The 22,531-nt window shown below is 35.5% G+C and overlaps 2 protein-coding genes across 7 annotated transcripts in view; both read right to left on the bottom strand.

Moving 5' to 3' along the window:
- The window catches only part of smap1 (small ArfGAP 1), a 119,710-nt gene extending 107,129 nt beyond the window's left edge, over window positions 1-12,581 (bottom strand). For 3 of the 5 annotated variants that reach the window (XM_051915936.1, XM_051915935.1, XM_051915933.1), the window contains exon 1: window positions 12,263-12,580. In XM_051915936.1, the coding sequence (XP_051771896.1) occupies window positions 12,263-12,380 (118 nt within the window). In that variant the 5' untranslated portion in view covers window positions 12,381-12,580. Of the gene's footprint in view, window positions 1-12,262 lie in introns of all 5 variants that reach the window. The other 2 variants (XM_051915932.1, XM_051915931.1) reach the window with 1 other exon arrangement.
- A 3,805-nt stretch (window positions 12,582-16,386) lies between these two features.
- tlx1 (T cell leukemia homeobox 1) lies at window positions 16,387-21,897 on the bottom strand. Of its 2 annotated transcripts, none has more exons than XM_051915939.1 (3): window positions 20,808-21,897; window positions 19,752-19,989; window positions 16,387-18,727 (listed from the first exon to the last, which is right to left on the bottom strand). In XM_051915939.1, exons 1-3 carry the CDS (start codon window positions 21,274-21,276, stop codon window positions 18,517-18,519), a joined length of 918 nt encoding a protein of 305 aa, XP_051771899.1. In that variant the 5' UTR covers window positions 21,277-21,897; the 3' UTR covers window positions 16,387-18,516. The 2 variants fall into 2 exon arrangements, with proteins under 2 accessions (XP_051771899.1, XP_051771900.1); XM_051915940.1 differs by having other exon boundaries at window positions 19,752-19,953; window positions 20,808-21,886.
- Window positions 21,898-22,531: the final 634 nt, after the last annotated feature.

The raw sequence follows: 22,531 nt of genomic DNA on the forward strand, positions 1-22,531 counted from the left end.
GTCATTATTAAATTAGACATAACATTTAATAAACATTTAAGGAGCAGTTTTATTAAATATTTTGTGTAATATAATGTGTTCACAGGGTTTTTCCTTCATTGAAAATAATTTGGCGGCCACCAAAATAAATCTTTGTCTGCCAAAGATTTATTTAATCATTTAATGTGATGATACCTGCCGTTCTGCAGTCCAGGAACCCGCTGATAGCCGGCTGCTTTAAAACACTGAGATGTACGTGTTTGTACGAGAATCAAAGGTTTCTATTTACAATGTGTTTTTGCAGTGATCTTAGTAGCCAATCACAGCAATATCTGTTGAGTGCGTGAACGCAATAGCCAATCAGATGTGTTTAAGTTAGTCAGAATCCATTACATTGTTGTTGATTGTATTACTAACATTTCAAATCAGTCACTCTGTGACTTTTTATATATAAATTTACAGATTTTTAAATATAAATAGTTCTAAGCACTTTGTTTTATGACTTTGTTTTTTTATTTCATGAATAAATAAGTTAATATTACAAACTGTTTCTTTGCATTTATTTTGGATTTATTGTAAGTACTGGGCTTGCAGTTCACATGGGTAGGGTATTTTATACTGTGTGTGTGGACGACCGTACTCGTCGGCCAACACCGAAGACCATTTTTGGCCCCGGGAAAAACCCTGGTTCAGCTACCAATACATTTTCTATATTTAAATCCATTCTCTGAAATTCCACAGATTTCTTTTCACAATCAAAAATGTAAAAAATAGGCAGATTCCAAAACCCTGGAAAACAAGTCTAGGACCAAAGGACCAAAGGTCTAAAGGCACTTCATGATTTGTCTGTCTGTAATTACTTGGGTCATAATTCATACACAAATGACATCATCTCTTTTCCAGTTATTACGAAGGTTAGCATGTTTAGACACAGCCTGAGCATGAACGACTCCTCAGCGCGTTCGCCAGAAGCTGAGAATCCAGCCCAAAGGAAAGAAAGCTGCTGCTATAGCAGGCATTTTCTAGAATGCACCCACAGAGATAGTGATCATGCTGCACATCATTCTTGACACAGACAGGAAAAGACTCAGCATTGTTTAAACTAGCAGGGGAAATCCTTCTGATGTGTAGAAATGCCACGGCGAGGTCAGATATTGCCTGGAATGAAGGGCTGCCCTAAACAACATACTACATTAATATCCACTGGTATTAGGGCTGTCAATCAATTAAAAACTAATCAAATTACATGATATTCCAATTAATTACATATCAGTATTTGCTGATAATACTGTTCAAAGGTTTGAGGTCAGAAGATTTTTAGAAATGCTCACCATGGCTGTATTTATTTGATCAAATATAAAGTAATATTGTGAAATATTATTACTAGGGGAGTACGATACCCTCACGTCACGATTCAATACATATCACGAAATACATATGAACTAACAAAATGATATTGCGATGATCCAAGACATGGTAAAAGGTTAATAAAAAATGTACTGTTGATTAAAACACTAAAATTGGTATTACATTAGGGGTGGAAATGAATAGGCTTGGAGTTGGTGCTGGTAACCCAATGCACAGGACAATGGTGACAACAAAATAAAAATATTCATAATTCTGAAGATGAAAATACAGAATTATTTTAGACAAATATGCTTGCAATCTGTCACTGACTAGATATATTTAAAGTAATGTAGGCCACTTTTTACTGGTAACATAAGACGTTTGACATTATCAGGACCAACAAATATTCCCCCATTGCATTATTATTCATTATATTCAACATTATATATAGCAGTTTAAAGTCGTACTGACACTAAAACTCTGTAAACTTTGAACTTTGAATTTTCAACATCATTACTCCAGTCTTAAATGTCACACAATCCTTCAGAAATCATTCTAATATGCTGATTTGCTGCTCAAAAAACATTTATTATTATTATCATCAATGTTAAAACACTTGTGCTGCTTAATAATTGTGTATTTATATTTTCTATTTTTTAGGATTCTTTTGTAACAGTATAAATGTCTTTAATGTTACTTTTATTCTTGCTGAGTAAAAAAAAAAAAAATTACCACAAAATTTTGAATTGTTGTTGTAATCGTTTGTTTTCTTTTCATATCAGTTAACATAAGCTTATGCCTACACTCCACAGTAACCCATTTTCCAATCAAATTCAATCCGTCTGTGGTATTTTAGGGGCCAGCTGACGTTTTTGGATGCCTCTAAGACCCCTGGATTCTGTTCCTTTTTTTGTGCTCTCAAGGGTTATTGAAGCAAAAACATGAGCAGTGTGAACGGTTCCTTACTCATTCTGTGCTACTGCTCTTGGTAAGTGTTGTTTGGTGAGTCGCGTTAGCTGTAGTAGCAGCTGTGACTCACTCGGATGGGCAAAAACATGAAGGTGTTTTTATTGAATTTTTTAAAATCACATTCAATTGACAGCCCTAGTATTTTTACTCTCAGGTTTTTCAAACACACGCTCTCTCTTAATAAAAAGAAGAATCTAATGACCAAAACACACAAAGATGCTGACACAGGCTTTCAGCAGTTCTTATCTCTGTGAGTGACAGTGTGAAAGAGAACACACATGAGGAAGCACCAGAGCACATTTCCTGTCTGTGGCGTGTGCGTATGCAGAGGAAGTAAAAAATGGGGAGACTATCAAATAGACATCTCTCTCAACACTCTCCAGTTGCCAGACACAATGCAAAACCAATACAGCACACACACACACACATACACCTCTATCAGCACTTAAAGCAGGAAGGACACACACACACTTCAGTACTCTCTGCTGTCTTCTGTCTTGAGGCCTGCAGTTATGATTGGATCATTACTCATTACTAGAACTGCCCAGAGGCATTCCCAGAATCTGTGCCCACTCACTGCTTGCTGGTTGATGGCTGTAGCTAAGTACATATAATAATGTGTATAAATTGTTTTTCCTTTGGCTAATTTGACTATGACAATCTGTGGGATTTGATGTACCTAACCACAATAACATCTGACTGATAATAATTAACAGTACATGTGATCACTAATTGTGAGTTAGCTAAAATACGACATGCCTACTAATGCCATGACACCTACTAATCACATCACCCACTACATCGGCTTAACTACTGGTGTAGGACGCAATGATTGGAGTCTGCCTTTCACCCAGCATGCAAAGCAGAGCAAGATGCACTGTAGGGGAAAAAACAGGATTCAACTGGCAAAGTGAGCAAAACTAACAGTGGTTAATAATAATAATAATAATAATAATAATAATAATAATAATAATTAGAGATGCACCGATACTAAATTTCTCTGCCGATACCGATAGCCGATTATTCAGAATGATACCGGCCGATGCCGATACCGATAGTTTGGTTTTTCTTAAGGAAAAAAATCTCTCCCAAATAATGTTGCAAACTATACAGGGAACCCTCTCATTTGGTAGACTACAATATTAGAGGTTACAATTAACAACAGAAGTTTTATATTCAGCTGCTGTTTATTTTCATATATAATAATTACACTCAAATAAAAACTGAAATGTTTGTATAAAACTTAGTATCACATAAGGTAGTTTTCATAAGCACTTGTTGTCTTCATGGCAAATTTACACAAACATAATTAACAGTAAATAAGCTCCTCTCTAGTGTTTTTTTTATATATAAATAGCTAGCTAAGGAACTGTAAACACTGGAAAACATTCCTGAGGTAAATTTGACATGATGTGACATATTGTTCACAAGCTGTTTTATTGACGTCTTTCCGCGGTTGAAGCACAAATAAAGTGATTACATGAGACGTGATACATTCTGGTAAGTTGTACTAGGCTATATCTTTCAACATACCTTTGATGTTCATGTTTTTCGAGATATAATTTGTATTGAAGAGGAAGAAAAGACTCACGCTTGGAGCTTCCGCCTGAACTGAGGCATTACAGCGATCTGACACATCACATTTAAGAGCGTCAAAACGCCATTTATTGTTTGAATTTCATAATAAAATGGATAGAATTTGAAAACTGAAACTTTTTTTCTTAGCAGAAGTAACAAAGCACAAATCCTTTTGCGATTATTGGACGGGAGGCGCTACAAATAATATTTGATGTAGCAAAAAATAAAAATAAAAACTCCTGGCTTGAACTACGGGTGATTCATAGGGTCAAAAAGAGCCTGCTTTAGCGTCACTATTTTTAAACTGTTAATGCGTTAAAATTCAACACAAAAGCTGGTTTGCCAACCGCCAAGAAGAAGAAGAAATTCAACACAAGAGTGATTTTCTCGACACACAGTATGTATGAGTTGCAGTCTGAACACGTTTTTCCGCACCCTTTTGATAGACAGGATATAATCAGCCCTGATCATCGGCCGTTTTTAAACAATCAGCCGATGGCCGATAGTGATAATAGCTTTTATCGGCCGATACCATTGGCCGATACATCGGTGCATCTCTAATAATAATAATAATAATAATAATAATAATGGATGGAATGGTGTTGTTATTGTTAAAGTAATACTTTTAAAAAACATTATCTTTAATTGAAATAAAGCTGAAATAAAATAAAATATAAATATTAGATGTAAAACTTCAGCAACTAACTGAAATAAAATGTGTTGTAGGTTGAATTACTGAATTATTAAAACTAAAACTGAGATAAATTTAAAAAAATGAATAGAAATAGAAAGCTAAATAGAAATATTTAAATTACTAAAACTTTAAATGAAAAAAATTAAAATGAAAACTGAAAATATAAAAATTAAGGCTATTCAAAAATATTCAATAAAATATTAATAAATACTATAGGCTAATTGTATATAAACACTGGAATGGAACTGAGGTTATGAAAGACATGCCATTTTCACATAAAACTTTGTTAATTACAATCTTTAGGTAATATTTTTCTGTGTCCTCAGTTTAACCATTCAGACTGCCTTAAATGTTTATGACTGAAATATTATTACTATTGCATGTTATCACAATAATAATAATAATAAAAAGAAGAAGAAATGTATTCATTAACATAGTATTATAAAATATTATCATGCAAAATTTATTTTAACGCCACATCAGCAGCAATGCCTATATTCATGACAAAATCAACAGTATTTCAATCTTTAAAAAATAATTATGATTACAATATCATTTCAATACATTGTTTACAACAATTCAACATTTTGTCTTAAAAACAATCAATATACAAAAACATACATATATAACAATAACAACAATAGTAATAATAACAATTATAAAGAATCTTTCAATTGAATGTATGACAGAAATTATAAAATTATTCCAGGAGAAACCTTTAAAAAAAAAAACAATAATATATTTTCTGAATAAAAACGTTGTCTAATATCATTTAAAAAAATGGACATTCTATTAAAATATGTTTTACACAAGAAATTCTTACACAAATTTATCATGCAAAATAATAACATTATATATTAAATTGTAATTTATGTTATTATTATTATTATTATTATTATTATTATTAATAACTGGCCTCAAAAAACAGGGTGAATGGAAAGTGAAGACTAAAGGAAAATATTTTAAACATGTAAAATGTGATTACTATAAACAATAGTCATACTACCAATGACAAAAATAAAAAATAAATAAATAAACCTTTACACCTTCTAACAGACTAAGCAGCCAATAAAGATTATAATGCATGACCTCAATGACAGCAGCCCTCGCCCCACAGCACAAATGTAGGTGACCTACCGAAAAATAGAGCCTGTTCTTATCGCCAGACAACAGGCATGTCACATGAGTCTCTGTGTGACTCACAGGTGCCCCAAGCTCCAAAGACGGGTGTATCTATACGCTCTGCAGCTGGGGCAAACCGCTTTCACTAAGGCTGCATTTACACTGCAAGTCTTAATGCACAGATCGATCTTTTGACCATATCCGATTTTTTGGCCAGTGTGCTTACATTCACTTTAGACACGACTGGTATCCGATATCTGTGTTTACATTAATTCCAGCCCAAAATGATTGTCATTGATACCTTTACTATGCACATGTTAAACCCTCGGGTTTTGAATGGCCGTGCTGTTAAAATTATTTATATATTTCACGTCGGGTGGTCATGCTTACCTGCCAGAATGGATAAGTTAACAGCTGTCAGTGTCATGAATGTTTTGCAGCGCGAATTCTGACTGAACGAATACAGACTGGAAAATAAAGGTAATTTGCGTTTGTTATTTTATCTACAGTTGTTAGATCTAGAATTCTGAAGTGAAATAAAGCAGAAGGTAAGATTACATATATTTGAATGAATGAATGATAAAGAGAGAGAGAGAGCGAAGGAGAGAGCGCACACAAGAGAGTAGCCTACCCAGTGAAGCTTTTGGTTTATTAAAATAAAAAAAAATAAAAAAAACACATGGTGGCCTCTTTTAACCGGGCAGAGGTTGAAATTCAGCTGCTGAATGTGTGTGTGTGCGTGCGTGCGTGTGTGTGCGTGCGTGCGTGCGTGCGTGTGTGTGTGTGTGTGCGAATTTCTTTCAAGGAAAAAATAGACATATAAAGTTTCTACCTCAATAATAAAGCTGCAAATTTTTAGTGCGAGTGCATAAAGGTACGTCTGCTTCATAATACAACATAAAAGCACTTTTAGTAAGCAAACGTGTCGCCCTCGCCTTGTGGTGGTTTGGAATTGTGGAATTGAAAATAGGATATGCGTGTTTAGACGTAGGTCGCATGTCCAGAGATCGGATATGTATCTGATTTAAAACCACATTTGGAAGTGGCTCAGATCAGCTGCGAAAAAAAAAATCGGCTCTCGTGCGGATTTTTGTGTTTACACGTGTGCAACTAATTCCGATCTGTGTCAGATGTGAGCAAAAAAAAATCGGATTTTGTGCCAGTGTAAACGCAGCCTAAGTGTAAATAAGCAACACACGAATGCAAAAAACAAAGACTGAACGTGTGTGTGTATGACACTCAGGCTAACACAAAATCTGCACAAACAAAGCAAATACGACCTTAAACAGGCTGGGTTCATTCTCCAGCGGTGTTCTGCATGTCGGTGACAGCGGGCACAGTGGCATCAGGCAGCGAGAGAGCAGCACCGCACAAAGTAAATAAAAGCCTCTGGACACACTGTGCCCAGCCATGTCTGACCGATCCCTACTATTCTGTCACATCTAATCACATCCATCGGCTAGAAACAGCAGCTCCTGCAGAGCCACACTCACCACATCTACTGCACTCCATATATTTCCTCTCCTACTTTACTTGACAGAGCAGAAGTTCATGGCAGACTCTCAATTCTACAACCATGTGGAGTCAAACATTGCAATGGCACAAACAAATGGAGGAAAAAAAGCTGCAATGTTCACTTGTCTTAAAAATAATACTAATATTACTCCAGCCAGCCATACTAGGAAGAACAGCCTATAAGGACTGTGCTTATCCACACAAGACTAGTTTAAATAGATTGTTTCAACTATGAAAGTCTTTGGGTTTTTTCAGAATATCTTTTCTTGTCATACAGTCATACAGGTGTGGAACATGTAGATAAATGATGATAGAATATTAATTTTTGGGTGAACTATCCCTTTAAAGGGGCAGTAAGCGATTTCTGAGAAACACTGTTGGTATTTGAAATCAACCCAAACAAACACACCCTTTCATTGCTCCGCCCACAGACACACAATGCATGAGTGGATGTCTGTTTATCATAGCCAAGCAAAATAATGCTTTGCAAAAAATAAAGTGAAGATGACGAAAAACAACAAGAAAGAACAAAAAATGAACATACAGTACACATATACAAGCAAGAGTTGGTTGTTATTTGCCAGCAGCACACAAGCTACAGACAGACAAAGACACTCAAAGCTGTCCTTTTACTACAGCTGAGATTACAACAACAGCATTTCTTGGTTCTGTGAAACATAGCAATACTCATGTATGGAGCAGAAACATCGCAACTTCGGCATCTGTTTTCAAGCCTTCACGCTTCACGCAAGGCCAAATACTACTGCGTCAACTGTACGCTGTACAGAAGCTCATGTACTTGTACTCATACTCGTAAAAATACCCCCTATACCGAAGACCGATACCTCACGTGACGTAACTGACAGACTTTTCCGTGCACAGAGACACCGACGGCAGCAGCAGAAACAATGTCAGCCTCAGAGGTGTGGAAATACTTCAAAATTAATGATGACAACACACACACTGCGAACTTCATGCTTTCAATCACAATTCGTTATCGATTAGTGAAGGCGGGATAGGCGGAAACACGCTGAATGACACAGACCAGAAACGCGCTCTCTCGCGCGCGCGCTCTCTCTCTTTCTTGCGCGCGATCCCAGTTCTCTCAGACAGCACGCGATCAGTTCTCCTTGCGCCTGAATGGTCAAATGCACCAGGGGCGTTTCCGCCGAGGAGGCAAGGGAGGCAGTGCCTCCTCAAAAAAAAAAAAAAAAAGGGATGAGAAAATAATCCATATTACATATAAAACAACACAAATATTATATAAATCACTCGTATTTCTTAAGGAACACTGCCCAACAGCGACACCTGCAGGTAAAGTTACAGCAGGAGTCATGCCTCCCTTTGCTCTCATAGAAAACCATCAGACCCCCGGCGTGCGGTGGGTTTTGTGGGGGGTAAGTGAGAATGAATGGGGGAAAGTCACGTGAGAGGAGGCAATGTCTCCATCGCACTATGATTGGATGTAATTGGTTATGATTGGATACGATTGGTTTGTGCGATAAATCCCACCTCTTGTTTACGTGCACATTCCGTGCGTCAGTTTGAATGAACAAATGATGGCGTCAATGGGAAGACTAATTGAAAAGTAAGTAAACGGATCACCCAGTTAGATATCACCGCTTTATGTCACATCAAAATCAAACTTGAAATGGACTGAAAACATGATGACTGCGGGGGGTTTTAGTGCAATCAGCTTGGTGAAATTAAAAATACAATTCGTGTCTGTGACAGACGGTGTTTACAGAGCATGACTGATGATCCAAAATAGCCTAAGTTGACTATTAAATGGAAAAACATCAATACACAAATAAAATATATTGTTTAAATTATTATTGCCTTTAGTTATTATTTTGGAATGAATGTAGAAATGCTTAAAACACTAACTTGATGAGATTGACTTGGTTTTGATAAATAGAACATTTATTACAATACATTGTTAATGTAAAATTACAAAATAGAATTGTATTTGGTTTCTTTTTTCTTTTTCTGATGTAATGTAAAGTAATGTTCATTTAACAAGGAAGATGTGTCAACGTTAAGAGTAATGCACATGAATTTACACTGATTCATAAATAAATAAAAAATTTGCCTCCTCATTTCAGAACACCACTGCACGCCACTGCAATGCACACATAGTTGTCAAAATGTCCATCGTGTGGAGTATCTTACGTAAATACAGTCGGTTATGGCTTAAGTGGACGTAAACATTTGGGTGAAAACAGGATATGTGTCAGTATCCATTGATTCGGTCTTAAAGGGACCGTAGCCTATATTTGTCATTAATGTTAATAAAACAACAAAATATGTTAAATAAATGTATACATGGTAAATAAACCTATTTTATCTGAAAAAATTTGATTGTTTGTAATTTGATTGTAAATTTCTTTTTATATAACAACAATTATATATATATTGGTAATTATGCCCTTTGAAGGTTATTGGACACTGTGAAATTTTTGTTCTTTAAGTTTGTGACAAGCACATAAAAATTATTTCTTTTTTCATTAGAGTAATAATAAAGAAGCTGTCCTACATTCATTAGTCTCACTGTGTTGTGCTTGGAAAACTGCAACATCACCAAAAAAAAAAAAAAAAAAAAAGAGAGAGAGAGAGAATTAATAAATGTATAGGCATCGTTATCGGTATCGGCGAGTACTAGGAAAAAAAAGTATCAGTACTCGTACTCTGTCCTTAAAAAGGGTATCGATGCATCCCTAGTTATTAGTGCATAGTGCGTCATTTGAGACACTTCAATGGTTTTTGTCCATACAATGGAAGTCAATAGTCTACATTCTTCAATATACCTTCTTTTATGTTCCACAGAAGAAAGAAAGTCATACAGGTTTGGAAAGACATGAGGGTAAGTAAATGATGACAGAATTTTCATTTTTGAGTAAGGTAAATGTGGTAGTTTTTGATTTCATGTTGACTTCTCTCAAGGCTGTCATTTATAAGCTAATAAAGCTACAAAACTCCACCCATCAACGCAAGCATTGTGTAAGAGAGAGTAAGAGAGAGGCAGAAAGAGGCCAGGCAATATGATCAGTGAGGTGTGGCTGCACTTAAGACACCGGAGAGCTCAGAGTGGATGAAACTGGTCTGGTTAAGACGAAAGCTGAGAGAGGAGCTTGAGAAGCTGCTGGCTTGCGACATCACCGCAGAGCCGAAGACTGCCTCCTGCCTAAATATTCTCACATGCTCTGGAGATAATGGACCTTGATGGGAAGGCAGAAGAGGGTTTATAACAGACAAGACGACGGAAATGGAAAAGATGGAAAACAGTGTTATCATGGTCATCCAGTGTTTTGTTGATGGACTGTGATGAAACATAGACCACAGAGCACCTTTACTTCACATTCCACCCAGGATGCACTTTCTACAATGGGACATGTTGGTAGGATTGTACAGTAGCTAGCAAATATAGCAATGTCACTGCCACTAAGGCCACAATAAAAAAAAAAAAAAAAAAAAAAAACATGTACCATGCAACTGAGGCAGAAATGAGAATGCATTTTGTTCTCAATGTAACAAATACAACTGCACACAGCTACACCAAAGTGACAGTAAAGGACCTGCTTGCAACTTTGTGACGTTTATTATAACAATGATGTATTCAAGTCATGATGAAAAGGAAACAGCGACAGATCATTTCCTCTGTATTCTGAAGTAAATACAAGTATAATGGATTACTGAAAGAGAAAAAAAAAAAATGAAGGGCGGGACCTGGTTCTATGTGGGTTGTTGATTGGATTTTGAAATGTGGGCGTTATAGTGGCGGGTTTAAGAGGAATAAATGATCAGAGCAGCCTTACATACATCATTTTCACTGGAATATCGAGTTATGACATTATGATTAATATGATTAAACATTATGCGGTCAAAACATTTCAACACATGCACGGATGAATTGTTCACAATAAGATCTATAACATGCATTTAGAAAATATATAATAAGAAAATTATATTATATTATATAATAAAATCTGGCCATCATTTCCATCTTCTTCAACATACTTCACACATTAAAGTTGACATTAAACGGAAGTTGTGATAGTCTTTTCTTCCCTATTGTGACATATATCCTAGTGCAACGACTTTTGGCAGAACTTGATTTTGTCCATCTAAAAATTGACTTGATTTTTTAGGTTATCGTAAATGTTATTTTTTTTATTATGATTGCGAGGGCACATTAATTAAAAAATATTATTATTATTATTATTATATAATATGCACAGATAAATAATTTATAATAAATACTTTAATATTCAAAAAAAAAATAATTTAAACTACCCATTTTGCATTTATGGTGACTTTATATTACTAAAATAAAATAACCTTCACCGTGAGCACCAAGAAACTGTTCTGATACATTTATGACTATTTTAAGTGAACAGTCCTGAACTAAAACACAGAGAGATCACCCACTTGAACAGCTATTATGGTTAGTCGCCTGGTTACAATCTGAAGAAAAGACATTAATAGGACAAGGAACTAAAACTGCTTTCACTTGTGCTTAATGGTGAAGTATCACTTTTGGCTGCATAGTCCCTGTGGACACACGATAGGGTAATATGCACTGTACTAAGGTGAACTATTATGAAACCGGTGGATATTTGGAACAGTGATCATCTGTATCATCATCATCATCATCAAAGCTGGTACACATATATAGGTTAATCTCTCCAATATAGCACCACCTGACAACGAAACGTCAGGGTTACAGTATCAGACCTGCTGATTAGTTCAACTCCAGACTGGTTTTCCATTCATGCATTAGTAATGGTTTTGGTCAAGGACGCATGGCTGAATAGTGATTCGCCGGATATAAGCCCAATGAGCTGTCAACCTAAACAGGGTCTGGGCATCGTTCAATTCAAATGCAATATGCTGTCAAAACAGGCACACAGATATGGCTTTTTTTCTCCGGGTGACTCAGGACCGTGAAGCATGAGAAACCTGAACGGGCTGTTCAACTAGACTCCTGCCGCGTAAAGGTGATCAAAACATCAAACGCGTTTTTGAGAATAGTGGAAGTGATTTTTTAGATCATCTCACCTTTGGCTTCGCAGTCGGCGCAGTATTTGTTATCATCCTCTCTCAGCATTTTGGACAGAATGGCCTGATGCTGCTCGTTCAGTTTCTGAGCCTTTTCCCTCTCCGATCGCGTCGTCATTTTGGCCCGTTTTCTGTCAACGTCTCTGGATAAAATCACCGGTCTTTCCCCCGATTCACTCTGTTCAGTTGGATCGTTATAAATGGAAGACCATCCCCTGTTAAATGAAACTATGATGGGCTTTCGGCAACGGAGCGGCGACTGGGTTGAGACTGAGCGGCGGAATATGGCCGATTGGAGGAACTGACCGGAAGCGGAAACGGAGACGAAGTTCGGTGAAATTATTAAAATAGATTTAAAATACAGTGAATGGGGAACCTGGAGACAATTTAATCAAATTTAAGTGATATATTATTTTTATGTAATTTTAAAAGTCAGACCTATGCTTTGTGAAATCCAAATGTTGAGGCCACTTTGACTTTTGCGTCATTGCTGACGTATGTGTGTGTTGGAAGGTAGGGTAGCCGGTTTGACGCGAAATGTGGTGTTATGATTATATTTTAATCATAGATAAGGTAACGTAGAATGTTGTAATTTGTTTAAAACCTGATAAATAGACTATAGTTTACTTCGGCAAAAGCTTTTTATAAACTGGGTGACATTAAAAGCTTGCAGCCTAAATGTTAAACCGTGACAGAAACTTTAAATAAATAATACATTTATTACAAATGAAACAATAAACACTAAATTCTTAAACCATTCCAATTTCTAACAACAAACTATAAATAAACATCAAAATTATCTAGACAAAATGTATCAAATAAAAAATAAATTGAAAAATATTGTCAAAATTATATCATTGCTGTATGGTTTTAATATTTAAATACAATCTAACAAGATCTTTAATATGGTACAGGCCAAAATCCCTATTTTAAGGGGAATACAGGCATTCAGTATGTTAAAACAAAATAGCTATTTTTCATGCTGTTAGTTTTTTTCATGATGGTAGTTTATCCGTCTCTCTAAAAATACATGGGACAGCAACATAGCAAAGCAAAAAATTTTGTTGAATGTGCCTTCTAGAAGTATCCCCTGCAACATGTCAGCCAAACTACCACTGTTCAGTTTTGTAGTTTTTGCAGAGTTATTAGTAGATTTAAACGCTGATCAGGCTACCTCTCCCAGCCTCGCTGTTGTGCCCTGATAATGCTTTTAACCCCTCTCTGCTTAAAGGCTGATATGGTACTGCTACTGCCTAGCCATAACAATTCATGTGCAAATACATAAGGAAACTATTGCAGTAATAACTATGACTACATGATACCAAACACATAAATGTCCTTGTGACAAAACTTAAATGTTTGAAATGTGAAAAAAGAATTTTTTATTACATTTTAGGGTTGAATATGTTTATTCTTCTAAGAGACCCTTCAGACAATACTAAACAGATCAGTTCAAGTAGTTACACACATAGTATACATTCTACATAGAAAGCCCATACAATCAGGGGAGACATACATCATTTCTGGTCCAGAAATTCTCTTATTTATATCTGTATACAGATTTACTAATTAAAATCAAATGACTCAAATGGTAAAATAAATAAATTTGAATATTTTAACAGGCCAATCTAAAAATCAATACAACGACCCTTCCTTTCCCAGTCACCATATCGTGTAGGTTCAGGGCCTCTGGGACCACCTTTCTCCTTAGTTTCTGGATTCACATCATCTGGAAATCCTGTTAAAGGAGAAATTAAACAAATGAAACAAACATTTTTGTCATAATTAATTGTATACACTTAAAATACATGTCATTTGATTTAAAACATCCATAATAGTATAAAAGTAGTATAAAATATGTTATTTTTGGAAAGAAAGAAAGAAAGAAAGAAAGAAAGAAAGATCAGAGCTATGATATAGTTCCTATATCCTTCCTTATAGACATTATCTGTCTTTTATGTAATTTATTCTACAATTATATTATAACTGTATAACAGAGATGACGTGTGTTCTTACTTGTAAGGACATCTTTAGATTTGGCCTCATTTTCGTCCATGTCAAAGCGTCCTTGGGGCGTCTTCGCTTTCTTTAAAGGTTCTTTATCTTTGGTCACCCCACCAGATGCATATCCTGCTGTCCTGCTATGACATGCTGTAGGGGACAGCAGCGAAATATTTCAACAAATCTGTAGCTGTTTGTAAGCCTCGAACACGATTCTCAGTAATCAATATAAAGGAGGTTGAGAAATTATACAGATTAATGTGACAAGTACAAATCGACGCATGTTGGACAAGCATCCCAATAAACACTCACCAGGATAAGTCGACTCTGAAAACAATCCTCTCTTTACAAAACCTCTAGCTGTCGTACAGCAAACACGTAAAAGAGACATTTTGCGTGAAACGCTGTACTAATCTGTTGTGAACTTTTCGCTTGTCTCTGCAGAAAATTACACAACTGAAGAATGTTTTGTCGACAGAAAATGACGTAGCGTGCGTCATCATTGAGGGACAGAAAATACACTCGAGATGGTCGCGGCGGCGCTAAAGAAGTGCAGTTATAGATATGCATCTGCTTTTCATGCGTTTTTCCCATGGTTTTTCCCCGAAGCGATACTACGATTCCCGTGAGAGAGTGAAATGAAGTGCCAAAATAGGCTGTTACAGAACATACTCAAAAAGTACAAACAAACTTACTTTTTTGTGATGGTATATGAGTCATAGCTATTAAAGTTTTTAAGGTCTGATTGCATATATACAAACATAAATGGACATTTTATAAATGGACAAATTGTATGAAGTAAAAATATATTATGTAATGTGACGTGGATTTTCTTAAAGGGATACAATTTTAATTTTTAAGTGATCTATCCCTTTAATTGCATTGTAATACAAAAACAAAACAAAACCGTAGGCTACTGCATCATATGCTACTTTGAATCAGATCTGCAATACAGTTTTGAAATGTACATAAACTATTTCATGTTTGTACATCTAGGCCTATGTACATTCTATTTCAGGATCCTATATAAAAATAGGCCTAATAAAACTAATCACTTTTCTTGTCTAGCCTATATAGGCTACGTAGGTTAATTGTAATTTGTATATTATCAATTAGCTATATCTCAGACATAACGTCTAAATTACAATATGAAAATAATACGTGAGTCTAAAAGTTCATAATAACTTGCGACAATTGGGAAGTGCACTATGCATGTTATAGCAGTTGGTTCTAATACATTTCAAAATATTTACCATTTTATATAGAGTTAGCAGAGCCTTTGTATATTGTGAGAATATACTAGGCCTATAGGCTATATACATATACATATTATATATAGATATATAAATATATACAGATTTCGGGCTGCTTCGGATGCAATTACGTTCTCAAGAGTGCTAACTTAGGCTACGTTATATTGCGTTATTTTACGTAGCGACGATTGTTGTCTTCCCAAAACTAGCAACAGGTCCTAAAAATGCAATGAGATTGTATCCCCGACATGAAATTAATGTGGGAAATGCTGCCAATAAATTGAGTTTAGCCTACGTCGTATGCAACTATCGTGGAAAAATCAATCATTATTAAGAATACAGACGTACCATCTTTATATGTTAAATTAGGCCTTCATAAAGTTAAACTCTCATCTCATTATTTCCAGCCAATCACGTTGTATGAATTAGATATTTTACCGTATGTTATCGTATTAGTAGTCTTTTCTGCGCTAAATAACTCCCATCTCTGGAACGTTTTAAGCAACACATTATACGATTTCGGAAGAGATGATGAAACGTATGGATAAGCTTCTGGTTAGTTTCAGGAACACCATCACATCTGCACATAGTTAATATCACAAACACACATATGCACTCTCTACTCTCCAAGACATACATTTATCATTCAGCCAAAACTGTCATTCACTTTGAGTGGAGATTCATCTCTCTATCCACAATGACGAAACCTGCGAGGTGTTGCTATGGTTACTCAACAAAAAGCGCTAAACAAATCGAACAGTTAATGACCCAAGCTGAGACATGACCATAGATATTTAATCATCCATATCAAGCTATAATAAAATATATTTTAGGTCACGCCATCTTCGAAGAAAATAAAGGACAAATAAAAATCTTTATAAGTTTATATTTCAATATAAACAAATATAATAAGCATAACAGTGCTACCAAGTTGATCTGCTTTGATAAACTGTTGGATGTGTAAAATTAAAATTCAGACAAAAAAAAAATGTAGAGTTGTAGGTGTACAGGTGTTACAGAAAACTGATATTTCGACGTTCTCTTTCATTTGTATCAATAGGCCTAGCTGGAATAGCATATTTGGACAAAATAAATGGCTGCGTCTGAGGGTTCCCGAGAACATCTGAAAAGTCTGAAAAGACAAACTATCCAGAAAACGAAAAACTTAAATGTAATACAAATGTTAAAAGAAGTAAATATTTGACAACAAATAATCTTTCTGGAAAGTAGCAACAACATATAGCCTAACAAGTGCTTTAATTAGCTAATATCACGCTTCCGTCTTCACGGTGAAAAAATGACAGTCTCATTTATCACAAGCATAAAGAATGATTTTTATGTAGATTCATAGGCCCATTTTTTCCTGTAGACTTGGCCTATGTTTAATCCACAGGACGAATTTGTTGAAAGTTTCAATTAACAAACGTGCAAAAATGCAATCCCTAAGCGTAGCCTAACATTACGATTATGAAAAAGGATAGGCCTATCTGAAAAATAAATTGGTAACACTTTATAATAACTTTGTTCATAACATTATGTTCATCTGTTCATTAGCTGATTACAGTTGATTTAAATACAGTTCATTCAAATAGTTAATTAAGCTTGTATGGCCTTATATTTTCATTTCTCCAAGTAATAAAGGTTTTAAAAGTGATGCCATAGAATCTTCCACCAAACAACATTTGAGTTAAAAATTCTTAAAAAGAACCATTTTTTCTTAGTGTAAAGAACATTTTAAAAAACATTTTTAACAATAAAGAACCTTTTTGCAATGTTAATGTTCCATGAATGTTAAAGGTTCTTCATGGAACCATGCCAATAAAGAAACATTTTTAAGAGAATTTACGAATGTTCGTTGTTTTTACAACACGAGAACACGTTTTACGCGCTAAAGTCAGTGCTGTTCACCTCATGTTAATATAGACCTTCATTCCTACCTAATTAGATGTTTAAAGATGCCAAATGTGCCAAAGAGGGAGTCGCGGCGAAACCTTTAGGTGGTCTGTGAGTTTAAACATTGTCATGGCAAGGAGGTCCGTGAACACGCACGACTCTTTCGTTTTCACTCGATTGTGGGTTAAGAGGTGCAAGCTTCTCGGGCGCTTGGGGACGGGCTTCATTTCTTACAGCGAGGCCTTATCTGTGTCTAATCCTGGCAATGACAAGGATAGCCTATAACGATGCTTATTTTATGCTACAACAGAGAGGTAGCGTTTCGCTTTAGATTCGCCAATCAAGCAGTGTTTTTTTTCCCTCAAAGTAGCCTGTATTGTGCAGTCATAATGGTGACAGTATAGGCTAATGCATTGCGCGAGAGTCTGATGTGCTAATATATCAATGAGCAAATGAGAAATATGGCCAATTTATTTATTTAGCTGTCATTATGTTTTCCTACTAGTCAGTAATAATGGATGCAGTGGATAATGTAGCTTTAATTGCAAGATAATTTGATAAGGCTACTATTAAGTTTAGTTGTAATTTTGCGGTTGTCCTGCAGGTGTCCTTAAGATTTATTTAGCAGTGTAGAACACTTTTCGTTCTGTGACGAATTTTTAATAGGCCTAGGCTACTTAAATTACTATGCTTTTGGGAGAAAAGCCCATAATTTTACGAAGATTCGTACTTTTGTTTCTAAATTTTATTTGTAATATTTTGTGACTTATTAAACTTATTAATAGCTAAAAGTTATTAAAGTGTTACCACAAAACGTTAGGTTAATGGAAGTGTACAAAATAAAATGAATGTTTAAGGTACAAACGAAATATACGCTTTTATGCTTACATTTCGATCGTTGCATTTTGAAAACGAAAAGATAAAATCAATTAGCCTAAAAAAAAAGATTATTCTGCACGACTGCAACGGAGAGCGGCAAGTGTATTTTAACTGTTTTTACAAGTTGCATATTACAAATGAAAGATTAATTTTACGTTAAAAAGAAGAAAACAATCTGATGTTGAGATATTCCTCTGTACATCCCACGTCCATAAAAGTCTCCCCATCTTAATCAGTGTTGGGAACGCTACTGATTTTCGCCGTGTTCTCAGTCCAGGGCTGGAGGTTCTGAAGTGCGAACAGAGAGCTGTTGTGAAGGCAGATTGGGTCCGGAGTAACAGGTTGGTTTATAGTCTTTTGAAAAGCCTCTTGTTGAAGTTGCATAAGAATTCGGTTCGCTTGTTGTCGCTCTGCTTCTCTCTCCTCCGCTGTCTGCCGCCTGTGTGGATTTGGATCACAGATCACAGGAGTCATTTAGTCGGTGATTCCAGTCATGATTTCTAGCTGTTTAGTTAGTAGCCTAGTTGGCTAAATTGTAAATTTAACCAAAGAATACACACATGGAACCTTAATTAAAAAGAATACAAAAAGACTTTTATTCTCTCTCTTATAGCTATAATTAGGCCTCATAATGTGGATTTCCCAAAAGAATTCTGACAGACCTTACATTGTGTCAATCGAACCCTTTTATTTATTGTTTCATAAACGTTCCCAAGAGCACATTATTTTGTCATTAATTCAGTCAGATTGCGTACATGGAAAGCTTATAGATTTAAATTGCAGAACGCAGTTTTTTTTTAATGTTAGGCCTTTATATGATGTATTAATTGGAAATATAAATATTTTAAATAATCTTAATATACATAAATATCATTCAATATAAATTACGTTTAAGGTTCTCAGAGGTCAGTGTCGAACGCTTGTAGCCAAATCACAATAAGATTTATTTTTCATATAAGTTTTAATAAAATTATTATTATTTTATTTTATTTTTTTTGGTGTAGAACATGAACTTCATCATAACATCAATTTTCCAGCTTCAGCAGACGATAATTAACGTCCTAACACAAGAATTTAGAGTAATATTGGTTATAGTATAACCGAGCATAATAAAATATAAGCTGGAGTAAAAAATGCATTGGTATAAGTCCATAATTAAGTCTTGAGAATATAACCTGTCACGGTCAAAGAAAAAAAGACACATTCAACCACTGGTAGGCTAATTCAAAATTAAATAGAGCCAATTACTTATTTACAGATGTATTGATTGGATTGCTTTGGTATATATATTGAGTGAACTGCATTAACAGGCCTTACAAACCACTTATGGAACGCATTATGGAACTGACCCAACTGACCTCATGGAGTAGGCTGCTTTAAAAACAAAATACTCAACTGAGTTTAGACGAAAAAGAATGCATCACATGTGAGTGTAAAACCATGATTAGATCACAAAAGCTCACCTCCATTTCGTTCTTCTGTTCTGGAACCATGTTTTGACCTGCGCATCAGTCATTTTAAGTGCTTTCGCTAAGGCGGCCCTCTCAGCTGACGCCAAATACTTCTGACGGTGGAAGCGTTTCTCAAGCTCACAGATCTGGAGGCGCGTGAACGACGTTCGGGGCTTCTTCTTCTTCGGAGGGGTTCGGTTCTGATACGGGTGACCTATACGGCGTGTTACAGTGAACGGTGAGAGGGCCACTATATTGAGAGACAGATTGAAAGCAAGCGGAAGAAATCAGCGCCAGAGCCAAGCAATGAGAAGCAAATGAGACTTCCAGAGTAGAAAGACGACTTTTGTCTTTTAAAAAACATGCAACACGAAATACATCGAATAAGTACAGCCAAGCAAGCAGACAGGAATAGCCTATCTTTTTTGGCATTTCCTCATGATGACCTTTGTTAAATATTAAAAACACTGTAAAAATGTTTTGTAAGGCACAAAATATGTGCCTCATGGTAGGCTAAGTGATTTTATCAGAATCAATATTAATTTGCCTGAATCAAAGAGGGTCAAATCAATAGCTCATTATCCACATACAAACTTTTTAAGATATTTTTTCCCTGTGGCTTACAGAATGCAGTGGTTGATAATGTGTAAGAATGCTCGTTTATATTATTAAATCTCGAAACCAGTGGCTTACTAAACTTTATATCGAATATTTTATATAATATTTTTATTATATAAAAAATAATATTTAAAAAAAAATTTATTATATTTTTTTTAAATAGAACGTTCTAAATGTTCTTTATAACGTTGTCATAAACAAAATAAAACAAATTGAGTTACTTCAACAATTAAATCATTATAAATTATAATCCATGTTTTTTTTTTTTTTGTAAATTTTAAGAAAAAGTTGTGACAAAGTTACAGCCTTCAGTAAGTCATAATTTTTCGACCGCTTTGATTACTGAATGAATTACCGATTTTGTTACATAATGAAAACATTTTTACAGTGTGATTAACAATGAAAAAATCCAATAAAGCATAAACACCAGTGAGAGTTCAGATTGATTACCTGTAAATCTGTCTTTGGTATATCTCCTGTTACTCTCCATCCATGGAAACGTTAATCCCGTGAGATTGTTAATGGTGCCCATGCTTCCCATACTTGGCACCGTGGAAGCGCTGGTGGGAATGGACGAGTGAACGCTGCTCAGCGGCCGGTGCGCTGGAACCCGGATCACTCCCGAAGAATTAAGGCAATTCCCATTAACATTCGTGCCCAAGTTCATGTTGTACGAGCCGTTGAGGGAACCAACGCTGCACGAGTTTCCATTGTATCCAGCCGAGTTATTTACGCTGTAGTTGCCAGTCATGGTATTGTAGGCTGTGCTGACTATGCAGCCCAAGCCGTAGTCCAGGTCCTGCATTCTGGGGTTGGAGATCATGCAGCTCCCCTGGTCTGCATTGTTAAGAATCTGATCGATCCCAAAACTGATGGTGTCTGCGTGCGTATGGTGGAGATGCGCTCCCATATGATCCATGGTGTGGAGAGGCGCGCGCTCCTGCGAGCCTACAGGATCCTCCACGTCACCCCAGTTATCATACAGCAACTAAAACGCAGTTTAGTCCAGAGTTGTCGTTATCTAATAGCGTTGACTGCATGTGTGAGAAAGACTGAACTACAGACGATTGTCTTTTTTACTGCCTCCCTTTACCCTTATAGATATGCCGGATGGAGCCACGGGAACATCAATCAAAATGCCAAAGAGGCTGGGTAAAATTAAGCCTCCAATTCTGGGGTGAGAGACCCAATTGGCTAAAGAATCCACGACGTTCAATGAAACTCACTGGAATTCCCTCTTCAGCACAGGGAAACTCAAAAGATAAGATTTATTAAACCAAAACACAGGCGATTTTTCAAAACAATACACACACACACACACACACACACACAAAAGACAAACATTTCAATTACATTATCTTGGCTATGCAGTCTATATTGTTGAGAAATGTTGTCTAATACTTTGTTTTGATCATGCGAAGAGGAGGAGTCCTTTTCACTCTTGTTAGACAACAACAGATCAATATTTCGCGACCATGAACTCTTAGATTTCAAATGAATTACAGTGGTTTGTCAGTATTTTGAGACAGATCAATCACACAATATATTTATACTGTCAACGATATTACATTTCATTGTGAAATTAAATCTGAATAAAGCAATCATTCTTACTCATCTGACTGTCTTATTCATCAAAATGGATGATTATTCAGATTGCTACAAGTATGAATGAAATTCTGGATGAAACGTCTTTTTTTAAACACGAACTAATTTTAAAATTATTTATTTTAAATGTTGTTAGTCACGACAGAATTTATTTATAATCCACATTAATTTAGCAAGATGCATTGATCCATTGCAGTGTGTTCGTGTGCTAACTTTTTAATTATTCATTTTATTGTGTACGCATTAATCTTTCTAAATCAGACTATAACAAAATAAATATGCAATATTAGACGGAAAGCAAACGCTTTTAGGTTATCGATTCCTTGAAGAAAGGAGGTGGTGATTATTTAACGTAAGATGCATTTAAGTATTAATATTTGATGGGGCTCCAGATTAATGCTGGCCAAATGACCAACATTAAATTTTAATGAAGTACAATGGTGTATATTTTCGCTAAAATTGACATTTTTTGTTTCAGTGATGTAGACTTAATTATAGCTTTTAAGTGTGCTGGTGCTTAAAAACACATCATTAATGTGCACTGCAACTGGTAAACGATTGATTTCCCC

This window comes from Ctenopharyngodon idella, chromosome 13, assembly GCF_019924925.1.
Source record: "Ctenopharyngodon idella isolate HZGC_01 chromosome 13, HZGC01, whole genome shotgun sequence".
NCBI classification, from domain to species: domain Eukaryota; kingdom Metazoa; phylum Chordata; class Actinopteri; order Cypriniformes; family Xenocyprididae; genus Ctenopharyngodon; species Ctenopharyngodon idella.

What these genes read in the sequence shown, in the direction of transcription:
- tlx1 (XM_051915939.1), bottom strand. Translation starts at nt 21,276, where the DNA reads ATGGATCATATGGGAGCGCATCTCCACCATACGCACGCAGACACCATC. An exon ending in TACCAAAGACAGATTTACAG is followed by an intron (nt 19,990 to 20,807) that starts GTAATCAATCTG and finishes CTCTCAATATAG; the next exon opens with TGGCCCTCTCACCGTTCACT. An exon ending in AACAGAAGAACGAAATGGAG is followed by an intron (nt 18,728 to 19,751) that starts GTGAGCTTTTGT and finishes AAATCCACACAG; the next exon opens with GCGGCAGACAGCGGAGGAGA.